The sequence below is a fragment of the Phoxinus phoxinus genome, assembly GCF_949152265.1.
Source record: "Phoxinus phoxinus genome assembly, chromosome: 25".
NCBI lineage: Eukaryota > Metazoa > Chordata > Actinopteri > Cypriniformes > Leuciscidae > Phoxinus > Phoxinus phoxinus.
Window position 1 is genome coordinate 19,045,944 of NC_136900.1, and position 18,833 is coordinate 19,064,776.

An 18,833-nucleotide genomic window follows, 5' to 3' on the forward strand; every position below is an offset into this window, starting at 1 on the left:
TTCCAATTTCATCACACGCACACAGGCATAAACATACTAACTCAGTCCCAGCAGGGATCTTTTATTCAAGGCAGTAAATGGAGGAGACGGGATGCAAGTGGATGGTTTTCCTATTTGGGTTGTATTGATTGGAAGTGTTTATCCCTGTCTTAACCGTGAGCCCTCACTCAGCCGGAGGGCTACATCCCTCCCCTCCAGTCATACAATATAAAGCCCTCCTCTATTATACTTTCACCAACACATCACACACTCACTTACGAGCAGGCACAAATAGAATCAACAGACTTTATGCTAATTTTGCAGTTCTCATTTTAAAACAGACAGAACCCAATTTATTCTTATGAATCAGTTTTTTTTTTTTTTTGTAAATCAAAGCCGTACAGCACAACCAGTGAAGTCTAATAAATTCTGAACTAATTATTCTTATATGCCAGTTCATTTTAGTGAATCAAAACCACTCAAAACAACCAGTGTAGTCTGACTTCTGAACAAATGACTCATATGAGCCGATTCTTTTTAGTGAATCAAAACTATTCATCACTACCAGCAAAGTCCAAGCAATTCCTGAATAAATTATCCTTATACGTCGGCTCGTTTTAGTAAATCAAAAACATACAGCGCTACCCAATCGAATCCCAGACGAATGATTCTTACCAATAAGTTATTTTCAGTCATTTAAAACCACTACCAATATATTCCAAACAGTTCCTGGTCATTTTAGCGAATCAAAACCATTCAGCGCTACTAGAGTAGTCCATCTGACTGCTAAATGAATGGTTCTTGAGTCAGTTCTTATAAGTGAATCAAAAACATCCAACACAACCATAGTAGTCCACCATCCAAATGAATTACTTGTATGAACTGGTTATTTTCAACGAATCAAAAACATACAATACAACCAGTGTAGCCCAATTGATTCCCCCAAAAAATATTTTTTTAAGGAGTGAAACACATACAGCTTAATTTTTTACATTTATGCTGCAAATTATATCATCACTCGCCAATTTCCCCCCAAATATTTCTTTCTCAAGTCCTAAAAATACATTAGGAGCCATAGAGTAACCAGAATTGTTCAGAGGACCCGCTAATAAAAACACATCATATAATATGTGTGAGTATTCAAATAACAACACACAGATTTGTGCTCTCTCTCAGCTCACCAGGCAGGAAAAGGAGTCGTTCATGCGATGTGTGAGCGTGTGTTTCTGCAGGACGAAGAACAGGCTGGTGTGGTCGAAGTTGCAGGGCATGGCAGAGATGAGCTCCTCCACTCCCTGTCTCTGAGTCTTCTCCAGACCTGTGCCAGAAACACACACAGTCAGAAGTCTGGCACGCGCTGGCATACGGGGCCGTTTTGTGCTGGGAATCTTATCCCCACCATAAGAGATGGCCAGTTAATGCCCGTACGTGCTGTTAATACATGAAGACATTCATTAGAGAAAAAGGGGGAAAAAATGTATATTTCAAAGAATTTTATACGTACTACTATTCACTGTGACGGTTCACACCTTGCAGCGCTGTGTAAAAGACCAAAATCTGTGTTTGGTTACACAGTCTCCCTCTTCGTACACATCCCGAGTGTTTGCATTTCACCTCTTTTGGCCAAAGCTACGCTGTGAAACTCAGTTTTCCACATTTCAGCTGCGAAAACTGGCAGGCGCTAGGGAAGCGTTGTAAACTGCTGTAAAATATTAGCACTTTGTCCACATGCCCACATAAATATCGGCACCAAAGTGCTCTAATTTATCAATCGAACACCCCTCGCATTCAAACCGGCATTCAGCCTTTTAAAATAAAGGGCAGATGTTCGCTAAGCTACGATGGGCTGAATGTCCTGATCTTTAGCGCATTAAACGTTGTGTGGAAACAGCATATAAACAATAACGCGTGACTCCCGAGCACTTAAAGCTATTTTTCCGCTGGCTGGTGAAGACAGGTGAGTTGTATGAAAGTGATGTCACTCGTTCAGACCGCGCTGATTGAGTCTCGACCTTGAGTAAAAGGAGCGCACCTTTGTGAGAGCGCTGTAATTAGGAGGAACGCGGGCGCACGTTCGCTGACGGTTTGTCCCGTTTGCATTCAGACTTCCTGACACGAGGAAATTGAATGCGGGAGAAGAAGGGAGACAAAAAAAAAGCCGACACGTTGGGCATGATGCAAAGAGGCCGAGGGGTCAGGGCAAGTCAGAGAAAGAGGGAGAGGAAAGAAAGACGCGAGGCAGAAAAAGCAGGAGAAAGCACTAAAAGTGTGCCCAAGTTCATTTCCAGTCCTTTCACAAGCGTCCTCAAAATGGGCTAATGGGAGGTCTGTGAAAAGCCTAACACTCGCTGGCGGCGTGTTGAGAGCCCACATGTGCGGAGCGAGGGCCTTCGCTTCTCAAGGACCACAAAAGACCAAGGCTTTTGAGACGCATCTCCTGACGCCTCCATGGCCAGCGGCACCTTCTTGAGACGAGCATTAGTGATTGCTTTTATTAACGCTGCCATTTCTGGCATGCCAACGACTTCATATTGATGGGGAAAAAGCCCCGTACGTGCCTGGAAGCAGTGTGGGCATTTGTTGGTCCCCCCCCCCCCCCCCCCCCAAAAAAAAAAAACATCACTTGTTGGGTGAGCAGAAGTACGATCTCCAATCGACAAGAGTCGGCCCCATTGTCCGTCCCTTTTAATTCGATGTAGGTCATTTTACATTCATAACATCGAGAAAGCGACAGAAAAGAGACAAAAGGAGATAAAGAGGAGCGAGACGTGGTATTGATCCACGTTGCGAGTCTGACGGATCGGGTTTGACAGGAGCAGCACATTGATCCGTGTCAACTTTAAGTTACCGCTTTTGTCCACGGACAAGTGGACGGAGTCAGAGCGGAGGGGGTGCGTCGTGTTTAATCCCAGCTGAAGGGGCCGGGAACGTGCCTCGTGTGCTTCCCGGTCCAGGAGTCACGTCAGCAGTCACATCCATCTGACATCTCCCGACAAGGAGGACGGGGAGCTTTATGACAGGTATCAACTGCGATATCGCAGGTACGGCCTGGCGGGTCGCTTCAAGTGAAACCAGCCAGGGTTGGGAAGACTAATGAAGCAGGACAGGACATCGGTGTTCACACGCTTGGATATGAAACCCGAGCCTTTGACGTAAAACACAGATCTGTCTATGAGAGGACGCCGGTCACTGTTGAGTATAAGGCAGTGAGACAGCTCAATGCTGAGATCTGTGCGAATCAATCAATGATAGGAAGTCCAATGTCAGGGCGAGTTAATAACTTCACGGACTCGTGGAGCGAAACACGCTGGATTTTGTTAACAGGCATCAAATAGGTCTGGATTTTTGAGTTTTAGGTGAATTCGTTGGATGGCATTTTGAAATTCGTTTTCAACACACGATAAAATTCAATCTGTCAGAAGTATTTCTGAAAGTATGCATGACCTTTTAATTGGCCGAATACCACAGTTATCAGTGGCTTCAATGGTATTCGCACGGTAAGAACAGACAATAATGCTGTTTCCGTGATCCGACAGGCACTCGCCATCACTCGAGGTGCCTTTTGCATCCAATTTCGGAGATATTAAAAGATGCATCGAAAAATGACTGTGTATGAGGTCCAGGGAGACCTTGAAAAATGGTTTATGAAACTCAAATGGCGGTGCTTGCAAGGATAGCGCCACTTGTGAAGTCGAGTGCTGATGCAGGCTTCAGGAAGACACTTTATTCATAACTCAAAAGCCATTTTTTAAGTTTATAATTAATGCTCATAAAAAAAAGATGCTTTACAGTGATTTCATACATATGACCAGATGAGATTGTATCTAGTTTTAAGGCATGTTCCTTAGCACTTCTGCACTAAATGAATGCCCTGTAGCTCTCAGAGCGGTTCTTCAGGAGAGATAATGATATAAACCTCATTCGGCTCACTCTCTGTTTGTTGGAAGTGAGCAAACTGTAGCGTTTCAGTTGTGTAAAGGTTCCTCCTTTCACTCAGCAGCAGTGTTTGGGTTATTCAAGCCCCCCGCTGACATTTGTTTAGACTGTGTCTGTGCAGCGGCCCAATGGATCGATGGCTGGCCACCACAACCTCCGATTTCAAAGTCCATTCACGAGGGGACAGCTGAAGGTGGCAGAAAAAGAGCCCACTTTCTCTTCATTTTCACACATTCGTTTAGCAACCTTAGGAGGTTTTAAATTTGAGCATTAAAAAAAAAAACATTGACGTGTCTGAAATCAAGCAGAATGTAATTTGAAGATGATTAGTGATTAAGATCATATTAGCATCTGAGAGATGAATAAAAGATGACGTACTGAGTAAGGACACAGGGGCATCTTTTTGGGCGTTTCCTCCTCTGCAGTTCTGCTGGTTCTGGGCGGGCGCTAGCGGTTTATAGGATTGGCCTGTGGCGCGGTACATGGCCTGGACCCAAAGAGCGCGGTCCTGATCGTCATTGCTGGCGAATACCACCTGATCACCTTCTCGGACAGCGCTGAAGAACGCTCTCCCCCCCTGAAGACCTGCAGAGATGTTGTTGTTGTAGTTGCAAATTGATCCGTATCAGTCAATTCAACAACACTCCGCTAAGAAACACTGATATACGTGTGTTTTTATTGCTCAATTTATGCTTCTACTACACACATAATGTCTCGCTATGAGTTTCGTTTATTTGATGCTGATCTCAAAAGAAAAACTATGTTATACTCTGATAAACGTAAAAATATAACAAATTAATAAATGCATTTTTATACAGTATACCATGAAAAACATCTCAATTATTTGGCCATTATTGTCTCACATAAGAATGCTGTAGAGATTTTTTTTATAATTAGAAAATAAGACGATAAATCTAAAATATATTATTTAAATATTATAAAATATGCATATAAAATATGCTATAAACATCTAGCTGTAATCTACAACATATTACACTGTAAATATTTATAATATATATATTTTATTTTTACATATAAATTGGCACATTATTATTATTACAGAATATTCTGAATCTATAAATGCTGTTTCCCCCTTATTTCGTTCTCTGTAATTAAACAGATTCTGGTTTTCTTCAATACTTCATAACCCACGTCATTTATTTATTTGTAATGTAAAATTCAAATTTAAGACAGGGCTCACTGAAATTTACTGTAATTATGATTATTCGTCCAATTTTGAAATAAGTAACTGCGCACAGAAGCATTGGACTGAGTTCCTAGATAACTGGTTAGTGTTGAAGCGTGTGTGTGTGTGTGTGTACCTGGCTGCGGATCGGAGTAATCTACCGTATACCCGTCCAACTGCATCAGCTCATGCGGCTCGGACTTCTTCTCCCGGAAACTGCACATGGCAAATGTGTACTGACTCACCTGAACAACAGAAGACACAGAGAGAGGAGATCATTGGAACATTTTTGCCCTACATTTTGTAACAAAAAAAATAGAAATTAAAAAAAGAAGAAAACATGGAATTTTTACATTTTGTGCATGGATGAATTGTGTCATTCTAATCAAATGTACTAAATCTTAAAAAAATATTATGTAAATGTTTACGCCAACAGAAAGCCATATTTCTCGCTCTTTGTGTGTGTGTGTTATACATTAAATTAAACAAGAGAACCTGATGATTCAAATGATACCAAAATTAGTTTTCTTTTCTCTATCTATAAGTAAACACAAAACGCATGGGAACCGTTACAAATAAGTGCTTTTCCCCACAACAAATGAATTAAATTTAAATATAAAGAAGTAATTAGGATGTCAACCCACCTGAACAAGCACAAAATATCTCCTCTTCCATCGCTTCCACACTCGCTGGCCTAAAGCGTAAAGATACCTACATAGAAAAACACATTATGATGAGTGTCATGGAGAAATCGAATTGACATGAGGAAAAAAGAATCATGTTAAAAAGACCATAATCATCAAGCCAAGGTATAAAACCCATATAGGAAGTTTATGGAGTTTAGTTGCTGCCATTCATTAATTCCCAAAAGCCTGAATTCTATCATGTTCGCTGAATGACGGAGAATCGAAGGCTATTGATTAACACACATTCTTGAAAATATAACAAAAAAGAAGGATGTGTGCAGAAATATGGGTGAGGTGAAATCAATTCTTCATAAATGGACACACACACACACACACACAAAACTCCAGTCAAGGTTGAGAGAGCAACGAGTGCATGGAAGCGGGCCAATCCGGGTTAACATGTGGCAGAGGTAATCATCCACTTGTGAAAGTGATTTTCAGCTCACTCCCCGACACCTTTCTGATACACATGATCCCATTTAGACGACAACAATGGCCGGCAAACGGTGGGCAGGACGACCTCCGGGTGAACGCAGGCACTTTCCAGCCGACTTCGCTCACTCCGCGTCAGATAAATAATAATAATGTTCTAAAAATACACAACATTTGTTTGATTATAATGAAAAAGTTTATGTTTTACAATCAGTAGTGTAGATAAAAACCAGTCAGCGGGTGGAAAAGAGCTGCAATAGTAGAGCTTTAAAATGTTTGACATGATTAATTCAGACTATTTAATTTCACACATCAAGAAATGAACGCGACATGGTTGTATTATAAATTATAATACCATAAAACACAACACTGCACTGTAAAAAGTGATCAGTTGACTTAACTTAAAAAAGTAATAAACTTAACGCGTAATTGAAAAAATTAAGTTATGTGAACTTAACAATTCCACATAACTAAATTTTTTCAATAACGCGTTTATATAATAATTTTAATCCAACAGGTTTCCTCACTTTTTACAGTGTGTCTAAACCACTATGTTGAATCAGATTTGATGTATATTTTCTTCAAACCTACTCAGTAGTGCTCAACCTGTTTGTAGGCTATAAAAACTATTTAAATCGCCCCAGCCTGTTCTCAGGGTTCACTAACATCTGGACAAAAAGTCAATAGGTTTGTCACTTATACATTGCACAATGTGCGTTAAGATACTGTATTGAGCTTAAAAACATAATACAACTGTTAAGCTCACAATTTATGCCAATATGACTGTAAAAAGCTAGATTAAACATTACTAAAAGAAAAGCTTCCTTAGATGTTATTACAACGGTAGCAGCGCCGCCATGTGGTTGAACGGCAGTATTGCAGATAAAATAATTTGGGCCTTGTTTGTGAAACACAAGCAGAATGGATTCTCTGTGGTGTAAAAGCATTTGTAAATAACCTGTCATTCAATTTAATGCCATAATATACATAAAAAAACTGATTTGTGAATAATTTGCATAGAAATTAAAAACATTTTACAAGCAGAAATGTTTTAGATGTAAACTGTAAACTATTAGATGAAAAACTAAATTTTTAAAATTGAAATGTTGCATTTGGCAATTAATTGAAATAAACATGATTGAGTACTAAAATAACTAAAACTGTAATAATAATAAATAAATAAATAAATAAAAATAACAGATTTTTTTTTTTTTTTTTTTACAAAAGCACATAGCAAAATTTCCAAAACTGAAATTAAAATGAAATCTAGCAATAGGTAGTATAACAAATTTCAAGCAATAACCCAAACCAATGAGTCCCAAATCCAATGTGCGATTGTAACCCGAAAGGGAAGGTTAAAGAAGATTTTATGAGAGAAAAATGTGAATGTGTAAAAAGGGCTTTAATGTGAGCCCTGGCCCTCAAACGAATGAGGGCAAAGATGGTTTTAAAGGGGTACAAAGAGATGCATAAAAAAAAGGAGCATGGGGGAGAAAGAAAGTAAGTGAGACAGAGACAGACTGATCAGACTAGAGCTGGCAGCTCTCTCTCTCTCTCAGGGCCACGCTGGGTCACTCCACAAAACTGAATGCCTCCCAATTCTTCAGTCGCTCTGCTGATAAACAGATGGCTTCTTTTAATGGGGTGCACTCAACCTGAAAATCCCGCTCCCTCTCTTCCCATGCACTGGGACAGTCATCAGGTGTTTGTTTTGGTGGACGTGAGTGGGTATATGGGCAATTGGACAAAACCGAAGACTGAAATGGTATGAATTTCAAAAGACCTGTTGAAGAAATCAGATACTTGTCTAACTGGAAAAATGAAATAAAATGAAATATTATGTGTACAATTCATTTGATTTAAACGTTGTTTAGGTAGGTAAAAAGTAATTTACAAAACACTTATAAACAAATTATTAATATAATATTTTAATTCATATTTAATGTTCTATATTAATTTTTAGTTGACTTGTGTTTAATGCCGCCAAATTTATATTTAACTTTTTTAATGTAGCTATGTAAATTGGAGTCATTATTCATTAAAATATTGTCTGATGGAAAAAGAAAACAGAAGAGGGTAAAGTAAGCAATTAAATATTGTATAACATGTCACAATCATAAAAAGTTGATTATCAATATGTCTCAGCACCGTGTGAGAATGGCCTGAGATAGTTTGAGCATGTAAATGGTCCTCGTCCTCTGCAATGTCTTGTGTGATCTGCTAAAGAGGTAATTCCAGGTTGAAGAGGCTTCTGCCAATTAGGACAGGGCTCCCAGGGAGCCGCTCTATAGAGGAATCACGCAGGGCCTCTGTGTAATTAGAAGGCTGATGGCACTGATATGACCCCTGACCCCGTCCCACTCAGGGAAGGACCCCAGCAGCTGGTCCCGCACATCTTCTCTGCTCATACTCACTTTTGGAAACTATGACATTTACTGAGAGGGCTCATACTGGATGAGTAAAAACCAACAGACAGAAGGATCAGATTTTTTGTCATAAAATGAACTAACATTTGACAATTCATTAAAGCATTGCTGTTTAGGTAGGTAAAAAAATGGAAAAAGTGGAGAAAAAAGTAATTTACAAATAAATAATTCATTTTATATATATTTTTGTTTACTTATGTTTAATGTTGCCAATTTCTAAATGTTTTTTTATTTTTATTTTGCTATTTATTTGAATGTTCATTATTTAATTTGTAATATTTTTTTCCTTCTTTGCAATTTCCAATGCTTTAAAAAATATCAACCAGAAAATTATTATTTTTTTCTTAAATGTTGCCAAATTTTTAATTGATGTTATTTAATTTAGCTATTGTGTGAACAAAAGGCAGGATTCAATGCGGTAAGGGATGTCGTACATTGTAAAAAATTATATAATCAATAAGTTATGACAACATATGTTTTTACATTGCTTTAACTCGTCAAAATAAGTTAAGCAATCTTCAACTTTTTAAAAAATAAGTTATACAAGATTCAACTCCTTTAAAGTCAGTTAAAAGTAATTTAAGTTGAAATGACTTAAACATTTCAGGCAGCAACTTATTTTTACAGTGTAGTGATGATGCTGAGATCGTCAGCTTAGTGGAACGGTACGCAATGCCTTAGTTTATGATCCAATCAGAGAGAGAGAAAAAAAACGCACAAGTGTGGTTTCGAGAGAGAGAAATCGCAGACCATAAGCAAACTTAAGACGCTGCGGAGAGATTATATGTCATATCGATGTCACAGATCTTTACGGGATGTGTGTGAACGCATGGACAGATTCCAGAAAATCACTGGCAGTGTGAATGAACCCAAATCAAACCATCCCAGGACAAATAATATGTATTTTCCGGAATCTCCATGTGAAAGGGGGCTAGTTTGGGGGATTTTATGAATAATCTTGGGAGTGTCAGTGTGTCAGACAAGATACCATTTCCTGAGAGACTCCTGGAAGTCCAAGTAAACTTAATGTGTGACATAAGAGGACTCACAAGAACAATACAAGGAAATATACAATCCCCAGACACAAGATGGCACTATAATCACGCTTTTCCAAATGTACCTCATTCATGTACACTTGCTTTGAGCTGAATGTTTTTTTTTTTGTTTTGTTTTTTTTACTAAGAAAAAATAGCCCATTCAAACAAATGCTAAACAATTTATATACAGTATATTTTATCATTACAAGCTTACCTAAGGACTTATTCATTCTATATTTAAATAATAATACAGATTATTCCCCACATGTGAGAAAAGACCCTTATATTATTATTAAACAAATGTTACTTATCCATGGATTTTCTTTATAGTTCTAATGTGTGCATTGTTTTTCCCTCATGTCGTATATAATATAAACAAGCAAGAACTTATTCAGATCCTGGAGGTCAGAATACGAGCATCATTATTGACGTACCCGCTATGCTTCATGTTGGGGGGCTTGTCCATGCGGACCGCCAGCTTGATTTTCAGATCCACATCTTGGCTGTTCTTAGGCACTACCATCTTGTGAAACTCAGCCGTTTTGGGCCCGTTTGTGGTGGGGTGAAGGACCACCTAGCCAGAACAAGAGAGAGAGAGAGAAAAAAGAGAAATGATTAGGACTGACACACCTGGATGGGCAGCTGGAGAAATAGGTGTGAAGGGGATGACGGGAGACGAGAGAAAAAGAGGGTTACTATCAGAGAGAGAGAGACGGCAGGAGAAAACGGATGGAGGAGGTGCAGTCTGTTTGGTGCGAGTCTCTAATGGGGAGTCTCCATCTGTTACTGTGGGAGCGTGAGCCCTAATGACTAGAGATTTCCCTCGCCTGTAGCTCACTTTCCCCTCGCACACATACGGACACATGTGCACGCACATCACGGTTCACACACACTGTGTGCGGAACATCTGTTCCCGCAACATCAGCTAATTATTAAGCACATTGTGGAGATCGAACGCAGAGGAAGCTTGCTGTAAAGGATGGACAGACAGACACACACTTGTCTCACCCTGCCCAGCTCTTTGTCCTCCAGAGCCAGGACTCCAGTGCTTTCGGTGAAGAGTTTGACTTTGACCACGGGCAGGGGGTGTGTGGTGGTGAAATCTCCTTGTGTGCCCCACCTGTAGCAGATGAAAACAAATCAGCCGTCACAATAGGAGACTTCATTTTGCATTCACCACTTCTTCAGACCCACAATGGAGCGCCTGCTGAATATTCCCTGTCTTTGTTTGATTAAATTAGTATGTGGGATGGTAACGTATCTATTTAGTTTTTGTGAGGACGTGCTTTTGTTATGCTTATGTTTATTCAATGTTAAACAAGTATGACACTCATAATAAGGTTCAAATTAAATAGTCAAATAAAATGTTATGTTTGTTAAACAGAAGTAATCTGCATTCAAACATATTCCTGTCTCAAAATTAAACTAATTTGGGGGTGGGCTGAGGTTTGAAGCCTTACTCTTAAAGCAAGACTTACAATAAGTATTGAATCCAAAAGCAAAACTTAAAAACAAATTTCAATTCCAGAAACATGACTTTATTCCAAAAGCAATGCATTAAACACCACTTGACTTCAAAAATAAAACTTTAAAACATGACCTGACTTAATTAAAAACTTATTTTGACTCCAAAAGCAAGAATTCACTCCATAAACAATACATAAAACACAACTTGACATCAAAAACAAAACTTTAAAACATGACTTCAAGCTGCAGTCCGTAGTTTTTCCTCTTTGTCGCCATCTCTGTTCGAAATCTGCAATTGTTATTCACAGAATTATAAACTTTACGTGGGTTGTGCCTCGGCACGGCACAGCGCGGATGAACACAATGTTTTGAGGAGAATGAGCGGCTGTCAGTCACCGCGCCGGTGTGGATACTGGCATTCACAATCACAGATTCTACTTTTTGGAAAAAAGTACTTCTTCTTCACCAAAAAATGTCACATCCACTTTTGGGCCCGGTTGCAGTCTCTTTTTTTCTGCAGCCACGAAGTCTTTTGCATTTTACAACGGGTAAATCTCCAGTTGTCACTGGTGATTGTCGTTTATAACCTTTCTGGATCCGCCATCAAATTGATAAGTTTAATTATATCAAGTGCTGTGAGAAAAGGCTATAAATCTCCACCTCCAACATCCTCACACTCATAGCCTGCTAGCTGAGACTCCTTCTTTATGTGTACGGATGTGACGTAGAGACACAAAGACATGCTCGAATTTCCCGCGGAAATCCACCAGTACCACTGGAAAAACATTATTACAAGCCTACCGTTTTGAATCGAGCTAAGACAAGCAGATAGTTTTGAACACTGGCTGGTTATGCACTTGCTCAAAAATTTAAGTACTTGCTCAAAAATTTATTTTGTATCATTTTTAAACCAAAAAAGTTACGGACTGCAGCTTTAACTTCAAAGACAAGACATAAAAACAAATTTTGACTCCAAAAATAAGACTAGACTCAAAGCAAAATTAAAACAATGACAAGACTTCAAAAGCAAGACTAAATACATTTCATTTCTGAAAGCAAGACTTAAAAACCCGTCTTGAGTCCAAATGCAAGACAAAAAAGGTAACAATTTTGACTCCAAAAATAAGACTTAAGAACAAATTTTGACTCAAAATACATGACTTCAAAAAATCTATTTAAATACATTTTAAAATGAACTTTAAAACAAGTCTTGACTTTAAAAACATAACTTGACTACAAAGCCAAAACATAAAAAAAATTGTGTCCCAAAAACATTACTTGACCCCTAAAGCGAGACTAAAAAAACTGTTTTGACTCCAAAACACTTTACACCAAAACTAGACTTAAAAACATGACATCAAAAGGCTTAAAAACGAATGACTCAAACACGACTAGACTTCAAAAGCAACTTAAACAACAAAAACTGACTCTAAAAACAAGACTTGACTCTAAAAGCATGACTAAAAAACACACACATTTTGACAAAAAACAAACAAACAAGACTTTAAACCAAGGCTTTGACTCTAAAAACATGACTTGACTCCAAAGGCAAGACAACCCCCGCCCCACACACACACACACACACAAAACTAACACATCTTGACTCTAAAAAAGACTTTAAAACATGGCTTGACTGCAAAAGAAAGACTCAAAATTTGACTCTAAAAGCAAGACTGCCAGAGAAGTTGGCAGAGCATGACTGAGAGTCGTCTTCAAGTATGGCATGTTTGCATATCAGCTTGTGAGTGTGCGTCTATGTGTGAGTTTCTGTGATAGGATCACCATAAAATACAGACATACTGTATATCTATAGTTGAGTAAACACACAACAACGTAATCCAACTGACTCTCTCTCTCAAGCGGGCCAACAGTTGCTTGTGGCAAACTGACTGTAGGAGTCGGCTCCCACATCTAATTCAGTTCTTCTGCTTTCTAAAGCAATCAAGCCCACCGACAGCGTTCTGAATGTCACATGGCAATGTTTTCTCTATAATATAAAAACTAAAACGAGGCCTGTAATGCAGATAAACTGTACTGTATGTCCACTTGGTTGAGCTTGAGCTTATAGCATATGAGATCTGAATATATTGATGAAGAAACCATACACTTGAGAAGAACGAATGAATCTCTTAAATCAAATTAGGCATTAACTCCTTAATCATGATTCAGCACACTCGCACACTTTTCACAGCTAGTCTAGACTGTGTGTCTATAGCAAACACTGAGTCATAGAGCTGAATCACTGTCTGGTTAGACAGTCTTGGTATCTGAGCCTCTGTGTGAACCTCGGCTGGGTGTCTATAGGCCTTATGATATTACCAAGGATGTGTGCAATATCTGGACAATGCTATCTATTAGCCTTCCCATCCATCTCAATGCGATTCAGCATTTGCCAATGCCAATGACAGAGGAGATCCTTTATTTGTTTTCACTCACATTATCTAGAGCCCAAAACCGCCTTGGGGAGCTCATTCAGTGGAAGAATATTTTGGGTGACTGGTCTAAAGTTGACCTCTCACCACCTAGAGGCTGTATGAAGCCCCAAAACAAGAAAAGAGGACCGTTTAATAAGCAAACTGTTGCCAAGGCAACACAATAACAGTTCTTTGCATCTAATAAAAAAGCAGTTCAGTGATGCAATACATAATTCACATTAAAAGGACTTTCTTAATTTAGTCGCATTTGTGCTCAACACGCTCAAGTTGACAAAACCAGCCACTGAGAATAATCATCTTTAAAACTCAAGAGACCTGCAGTGGAGAGTTTAATCTTTCAGTTCTGCAAGGGAAAACGATTTAAAAAAGAAAAGAAAAGCAGCATTCAACGTATTAAAAAAACAAACAAGTAAAAACACCTTGAAGAAAATGAGTTTCATTACGCTTTCATTTGTAGGTTATGTGCAAAAAGCCAATAAAAGACCTAGAATAAACATCTAATGCCTTAAAATAATGCCTTGCCACATTCTTTTTTATTAATTTTTTTTTGTCTTTTTATTTTATTTTTATTTTTTATTCAACAATTGCACAGTTTACAGGATCGTTCATCCCCATTATAACAATAACATATTGTGCAGTTTCCAAAATTGCAGGTGTTTTAGCCTTGCCACATTCTCTGTAATCACATTTCCAGGAAATGACATCATAGCCAGATTAAAATGTAACTCCAACACAGAACTTCCACTTGAAATACTCGTTACATTAAAGGAGTTTCTGCTTTCACAGATAAAGTCAACATTGTAATTAAGTTTTACATGATTTTGAGGAATTTTTCAGTATATTTTTCATGATATGACCCCTTTTAACAAAGTGCCACATGCTTGAATCTTGAGATCAGCAAGATCTGAATTCTGATCTGATCAAAATTAGGAGCAACATTAATCTAAAGCTGTTCATTGATGGGCCATTTCTTCCAGACTTTGCGTTCCTTGCATCCGTTTAGAATATCTTACTGGATAACTGGCCCAATGAGTGTGATCTGAGTCATATTTCCAAGCAACGCTACATTCTTAAAAGCCACCTGTCTTTCACAGAGAGCGAGAAAAGCTCATCTAGGCTTGATGAATTCCTCCTCTTGTCATGTCGTGCCTATAGTGGAACTCCTGGAGGTGAGATCGATTCAAGAGCTCTCGGAGAAAAAGACTCCTGCATTTACCTGGTCAAAGTAGCAATCACTTCAAGTCAGCAATCAAAGTCCCCTTAAAATACTGAGAACACCATTTACTCACTAAATTAAAGTAACCGCATCTATACATACACAACAACTCCACAACTACTCAACAAACCACTAATATGAAACCTAATAAACTAAAACCAATAAGATGAAATCCAAAAATGAGGGGGAGAAGTATTGACTGACTCTGTATTGATTGGAATAACAGTCCAAGTAAATATTGTTATTGAAATTCACATTCACATTCAATCCAATTTCTAATAGGGTGTGTCTCATTCAGCTACTAGTTAGTTAGTACACTGGCTAGGGAGTCTGCAATCTCTACAGCAGTTCAATGGTGAAAATGATTTGTTTGTTTCCTAAAAATTCTCAAACTGCACAATGAAATGTTCCGTCTTACAGTAAGTGTCTCGTCATTGCGAGTGCCATTGTAGATGTATAAAGACAAAGCCCAACTTTTTTTTCTCTAGTTTTCTCTGCATTGAAGGAAAAAATGTAGCAACATTGATATAGGAACTACTTTTTTTATCGGGTTTGTTTAAGGCGAGCGAGACACAATTTTGAGATTTTGGGCTTTTCATAAAGTGTTTTTTCAGACTAGTGGAAAGAAAACATCCAAACTATACTTTTAACAGTATCTTTTAGAGCACTTTCAATTACAGTATACATCTTTAAAGGCCGTTTTCTCAAAATGAGTTTTTCCTCCTACATTGAGCCAGAAATCTCCACTAGCACTTACTGTACACACACACACACACACACACACACACACACACACACACACACAACTTAACCGTTTTATTCTTATCTATATTCTCAAGTTTTTTTCACAGAGAGATTTGTTCATATATAACTTTCCTGATTTTATACAACATGTTATGCCTAAAAAAAGGACCAACAAATTATTTTTTTGCTGTTGACAGTATTTTCAGATTTATGGAGTGATAAAAAGAGATATCCAAAATCCCCTCTGTAAAAACCTTTGACTAATATATCAACAAACAAAAAAAGAAACACGAATTTTGAACCTGGCTTCATCCAATGTTTAGATTTGTATTCTAGAAATGTATGCAAATTAGTGCATATTTATTTAGATAATGCCTCATTTGCATTTGCACTTGTAATACTTTTTTTTTTTTGTTGCAATTATTAATGTAGTCAATCAACTGTTGAAGTATGGTGGTGATATATCTCTTATTTACCCTATTTACCTTGCCTTAATACACAAAGAGTGTCATTTCGGGGTTCCCTTCAGAGCTGCGCAGCTGGCATATTTTCAGTGTCAAAACTGTCACTACGCTAATGGTGAGCTGATGAGATAAGAGGGATTTCATGCTCAAGGTTTGAAGATAAAAAGCAAGTGTGAGATGTTCTCAGCAGCTTTGTAATTCAGCGTACTATAGAAAAAACAGCGCAGTGACCTTAAAAAGGTTAGAGATTGGCACATTGTGTACATCTGAATAATGAATGACTGTGTAGGAAATGCTTTCAGTTAAAACATACGGTTAACATAAAGAGACATTTAAAACACTATTTTAAAAACATATAGGAACATTTTATAAAAAAAAAAAAGGTTGTAGCTGGCACTTGGACTTGCATCTGTTTCTGATAAAGCAACTCCCAACCACCAGAGGGAGCTCTTACCAGAAAACACTAGCATAGCTTTACTCTATTGTTTGGGTTCACCATTTCAATTTCAGAATAAAGCAGTTGAGGGTGAGATAAAGTTAATAAATAAAATAAGAGATTCAGAAATACATCTCACACTGTGAGACAAAGTCACATTTACAAGATTTAAAGTTGCAATTATGGTAAACAAAGCCACAACTGTGAGATTTAAAGTCACATTGTGAGAAATGAAGCTGTCCATCTTCATGAAGTCTTGTATTTGACCTTTATTTTTCATTTATGGTATATTACTGGATATGATATTGGATTTTTTGACTATCTCGACCTTGCATGACCCTGTTTGAGAACTGACCTTTGGATTTGCTAACCTTACTTTCCAGTACAGTCTAAAAGTACGGTAAAAATGGCAATGCTGTGAAAAATTCTATAAGCAGTACATTTAACAGTACAATTTAAAATAGCAGTTTTTTCCCAACAGTATTTGAATATATTCCTGTGATGCAAAGCGAAATTTTCAGCATCATTACTCCTCATGATCCTTCAGAAATCATTCTGATATGCTGAATTGCTCCTCAAGAAACATTATTATTATCATTGCTGAAAACAGTTGTGCTGCTTAATATTGTTGTGGAAACCTATCTCAGGATTCTTTGGTGAATAGGAACAGCATCATGTAGAGGCGTTGTGAACACCATACTCACTGTGGTCTGGAGGCTTCGGCTTGATCCGTCTGGAGCTTCTCTCCTCCCTCCACCTCCATCGTGCAGTACACAATCCGGTTAGGAGCAACGGATTTCAGCCCCTGCACCTCTATGATCACAATCTGTCACGAGACCACACGAGCAGACTGAGCGACAATTCAACTTCATTTACACACTAAAAAATGCTGGGTTGTTTAAACCCAATTTTGGGTAAAATATGGACAAACCCAAACGTTGGGTTAAAAATGTAATGTAAAAATTTAACCCAACGGCTGGGTTTGTCCATATTTTACCCAAAGTTGGGTTGAAAAAACCCAGCATTGTTTAGATTTGTTTGTCTACTTTTTGGCAACTACAGTAGCTGTTTAACTAAACCACTGTTGATCTATTATTAAAAAATGTAGTTTTGAAAATCCCTAGTGGAACCATTCTTTTGTAGCTGTGTAATGTGATGCATGTAAGACTTGCAAAATGAAAACCATCACAACCACCATGGTGATCTGTAAAGCAATGATTGATGGCATCTTTATCAATCTCTACCTCCAGACTAAATGACAGCACCACGTCGGATTTGGAGAGGGGCAAGTCGTTCTCGTCGCCGATGTCCAGGAAGCTGTTCATGGGTGTGAGTTTGGGCTTGATTTTGGGCTTGAAGTCTTTGGCCACAGGCTGGCTCTCCAGGTTAGCCATCAGCAGGTTAACGGATGACCTGAGCTCCTCCACGTACATCATCTCCATGTCTTTGGAAATAAACTTCGGGAACTTCCTCTCCTATTGGACGCAGAATCAACATTTTTAATGTCAGGTACTCGTACAGTTGAGTCAATCTTACAATTGGTGCACAATATGCTACTGACTGTTTATTTATTCGTTCATTCACTCATGTCACAATATGACTGATTGGTCCACAATAATCTAAAGAATAGCCTAACTCAGTGTTTCCCAACCCTGTTCCTGGAGGCACACCAACAACACATTTTGGATGTCTCCCTTATCTGACCAACGTATTTCTGGTGTCCCAATTCGCATATTCATCCTAAATAGCATTTGAAATTAAAATTAGTGCATCCCAAATAGTAGTATGTTGAAATGAGAATTCTAAAGATACCCGGATGGTCTACTTTTTCCGGTTAGAATCCGAAGTGAGATCCTTGCAGACTCTGGCGACTAATATTGTCCATAACCCATTGCGAGTTAGACAAGGAATCGATTAGACCTACAAACACGGATAAAAAGTGTCAAACATACTTTAATTTGGGAGTAGGACGCACTAATTCTAATTTTGAATACTATTTAGGACGGATAGTATACAAATTGGGACGCAGCATTGATGTGCCTCCAGGAGCAGGGTTGGGAAACACTGGTTATACTATCTAATAGTATTAAAAAAAATAATAATCTTTTTTATGTAATGTTTATCATTTACTCCATAATGGCTCTGAATGACATACCGGTACTTACTGAGTCCACAATATCTTAGTCCAAAATACATTTAAAAAATAGTCAGACTAAAAGTTTATTAATTTTTCTTTTTTATTATTATTTTATGTTATTTTATATTATTTATTATTGAATCCTGACTTACTCCACAATATGCTAAAAAAATAGCATACCGGTAACTATTCATTTTTTTTTTGTTTTTTCAGTTTTTTTTATTACATTGAATTTAATAATTTTTGTAATGA

At 38.0% G+C, this 18,833-nt stretch overlaps 1 protein-coding gene across 10 annotated transcripts in view; it reads right to left on the bottom strand.

Annotated features, from left to right (window-relative positions):
• The window catches only part of cadps2 (Ca++-dependent secretion activator 2), a 134,340-nt gene that overhangs the window by 49,921 nt on the left and 65,586 nt on the right, over positions 1-18,833 (bottom strand). For all 10 annotated transcript variants that reach the window (XR_013796524.1, XR_013796525.1, XR_013796526.1 and 7 more), the window contains exons 5-12: positions 17,689-17,919; positions 17,149-17,270; positions 10,691-10,802; positions 10,117-10,256; positions 5,746-5,812; positions 5,238-5,346; positions 4,294-4,500; positions 1,161-1,297 (exon numbers count right to left, since the gene is read on the bottom strand). Coding sequence is in view for 6 of the 10 variants with exons in the window: in XM_079603803.1 (XP_079459929.1) it covers positions 1,161-1,297; positions 4,294-4,500; positions 5,238-5,346; positions 5,746-5,812; positions 10,117-10,256; positions 10,691-10,802; positions 17,149-17,270; positions 17,689-17,919 (1,125 nt within the window). In the remaining 4 variants the exon portion in view is untranslated. The remainder of the gene's footprint in view (positions 1-1,160; positions 1,298-4,293; positions 4,501-5,237; positions 5,347-5,745; positions 5,813-10,116; positions 10,257-10,690; positions 10,803-17,148; positions 17,271-17,688; positions 17,920-18,833) is intronic.